This window comes from Bison bison, unplaced genomic scaffold (genome assembly GCF_000754665.1).
Source record: "Bison bison bison isolate TAMUID 2011002044 unplaced genomic scaffold, Bison_UMD1.0 scf7180017846995, whole genome shotgun sequence".
Taxonomy (NCBI): Eukaryota; Metazoa; Chordata; class Mammalia; order Artiodactyla; family Bovidae; genus Bison; species Bison bison.
In genome coordinates, this window is record NW_011477568.1 from 11,199 (window position 1) to 13,738 (window position 2,540).

General features: G+C 45.2%; 1 protein-coding gene across 1 annotated transcript; it reads right to left on the reverse strand.

Annotated features, from left to right (window-relative positions):
• Positions 1-1,356: 1,356 nt before the first annotated feature.
• On the reverse strand, positions 1,357-2,310 carry LOC104989585 (olfactory receptor 51G2-like). Its single transcript, XM_010841304.1, has one exon. The coding sequence runs from the start codon at positions 2,308-2,310 to the stop codon at positions 1,357-1,359; it is 954 nt and encodes a 317-aa protein (XP_010839606.1).
• Between the last annotated feature and the right edge of the window lie 230 nt (positions 2,311-2,540).

Here is a 2,540-nt window from a genome sequence, read left to right on the forward strand (position 1 = left end):
CTGCTTTCTTATCCATTCATCTGCTGATGGACATCTAGGTTGCTTCCATGTCCTGGCTATTATAAACAGTGCTGTGATGAACATTGGGGTACACGTGTCTCTTTCCCTTCTGGTTTCCTCAGTGTGTATGCCAAGCAGTGGGATTGCTGGATCATAAGGCAGTTCTATTTCCAGTTTTTTAAGGAATCTCCACACTGTTCTCCATAGTGGCTGTACTAGTTTGCATTCCCTAAAGTGGGTTTGTTAAAAATGAATCAATAAAAGGAAGAAAGGAAGGGGGAGAATATCCTCAGGAAGGAAGGAAAAAAATATAATTAAGACTTGAAAGATAGGCACTGTTAATGCTACAGGAATTCCTTTCATTGTCTCATGCATGGTAATGGCTCACCTATCATGCAGTTACCAAGAGTGACAACAGAATAAATGTGGAAATTAATACTTACATTCTTACAAATCACATCCAATAGGGTTGGCAGTTTTAGCAATACAGAGATTTTGTAAATCCTGGGTGAAATGTTTTCTTAAAAGTTAAAACCATGGAATCTAGCACCAAATCTGGACTCTTCCCTCATGTGGGCTCTAATGCAAGCTCAGAAAGTGGATCTAACCATTATTTCAAATACTTAATCATAAAATCTAAACAGACAGTGAGCAGCCTTCTAGGGCTTGACAGTGCCAAACTTTCTCTCTAGCTCAAAGCAGAGACATACATGAAGAGAACCAAGAGAAAACTAATACTCCCTAAGGTGTAAATAGGTATAGACAGACTTAGCATGTACAGTTTATCCTATGCATTTCCTACCAACCACTCCTCTTTTCTGTTTCTTGGTATATGAGTTGGTTAATATTAAATGTGGGAGATCAGTATTCAGATGAATATAGTATAGGCTTCCCTGGTGGCTCAGATGATACAGAATACACTTATACATAATATTCTTATTATAAACAATATAATAGGAATATAGCTTTTCCAAAAGTTTGAAATGAATTGTGGGGGAGGGTGGAATCTGGTGGGGAAAAGAATAGAAGTGCCTATACAAACGGATATGCATACACATCCTCTCCATGGGTAGGGTTAAGTCCCACAGGCCAGGAGATGTTACTGTATACATGAGTCTGAAATACTTCAACTCTGATCAGAGCAACAAGAGGATTATCAAGATGATACTTCTATATGCTTTCCAATGATCTCCATCCCCCAAAACTATAATTATAGAAGCTGATGGTGCCCCAAAAAAGGCTCAGTGGTAAGATCTGAACCATCCAGAAACTTCAAAAATTAACTACACCACTAATCCTCCCCCAAGATCCAGGTTGACCCACAGAGGTTGCATACCACGAGATCCTTCTGCTGCTCTAAGAGACATCAACCCTTTTCTGCTGGAAGCGCTTTAAGAGGCCCTGACGGATCTGCTTAGACTTGACACGGTAGACGATGGGGTTCATGAAGGGTGGCACCAAGAAGTGCAGGTTGGCCATGAGCACTGCCAGAGCAGGGTAGCTGTGCTTTTCTACTCGGTGCAAAACTGACAGCCCCAGTTTGGGCAAGTAAAAGATGAGAACAATGCAGAGGTGTGAGACACAGGTGTTGAGTGCCTTTAATCGTTCCCCAGGGGAGACAATGCTCAGCACCGTCTGTAGGATCAGGGCGTAGGAGAGCATGATAAGGGAAGAGTCAAAGCCCAAAGAGAGGAGGATGGAGACCAGGCCAACCAGGCTGTTGACCTGAGTGTCTGAGCAGGCCAGTCCCACAAGGTCACAGTGCAGGCAGTAGCAGTGAGAGAGTACACTGACCTGGGGAAAGAGCAGGCGCCGCAGGAGGATGGGTCCTGGGAGATTGAGCAGGATGGCCCTCACCAGGATGGCAGCCCCCACTTTGGCCATGGCTGAATGGGTAAGAATGGAGGCATAGTGCAGAGGGTCCTGGATGGCAACAAAGCGATCAAAGGCCATGGCCAGCAGCACCCCAGATTCCACATAGGTGAAGGCATGGATGAAGAACATCTGTGCTGCACAGAGATCGAAGGGCAGCTCGCGAACACCCAGCCAGAAGAGCCGCGCCATGGTGGGGAAGGTGGAGGCACAGAGGCCCAGATCAGAGGCTGCCAGCATGGACAGGAAGCTGTACATGGGTTCATGTAAGGCTGGATCTGTGCTGACCAGGAAGAAGATGATACTGTTCCCCAGGATGGAAACCACACAGATGAGGTTGATGGGGATGGAAACCCAATGGTGAGAAGCTTCCAGACCTGGGAAGCCAGTGAGGAGGAAGGTAGAATGACCAGAAGTGCTGGTGTTGCAGGAGAACATCGTGATTTCAGGAGGCAGTGGTCCACCCTACAAAGAAGAAGCATTCATTCCTTTGATTATCACTTAAAAGTCCCTACCAAGAACTAAGGGCTAGAAAAGAAGAGTTGCCCCATCACTGTTTCTCAAGCCATGAGAGAAACCTCATTCTTCTGAGGAGCTCCATTCCCCTCTGTTTCCTGGATCATTTAATCTTCTCCTTGAATAAAGTCATACTGAATAAATTTTATGAG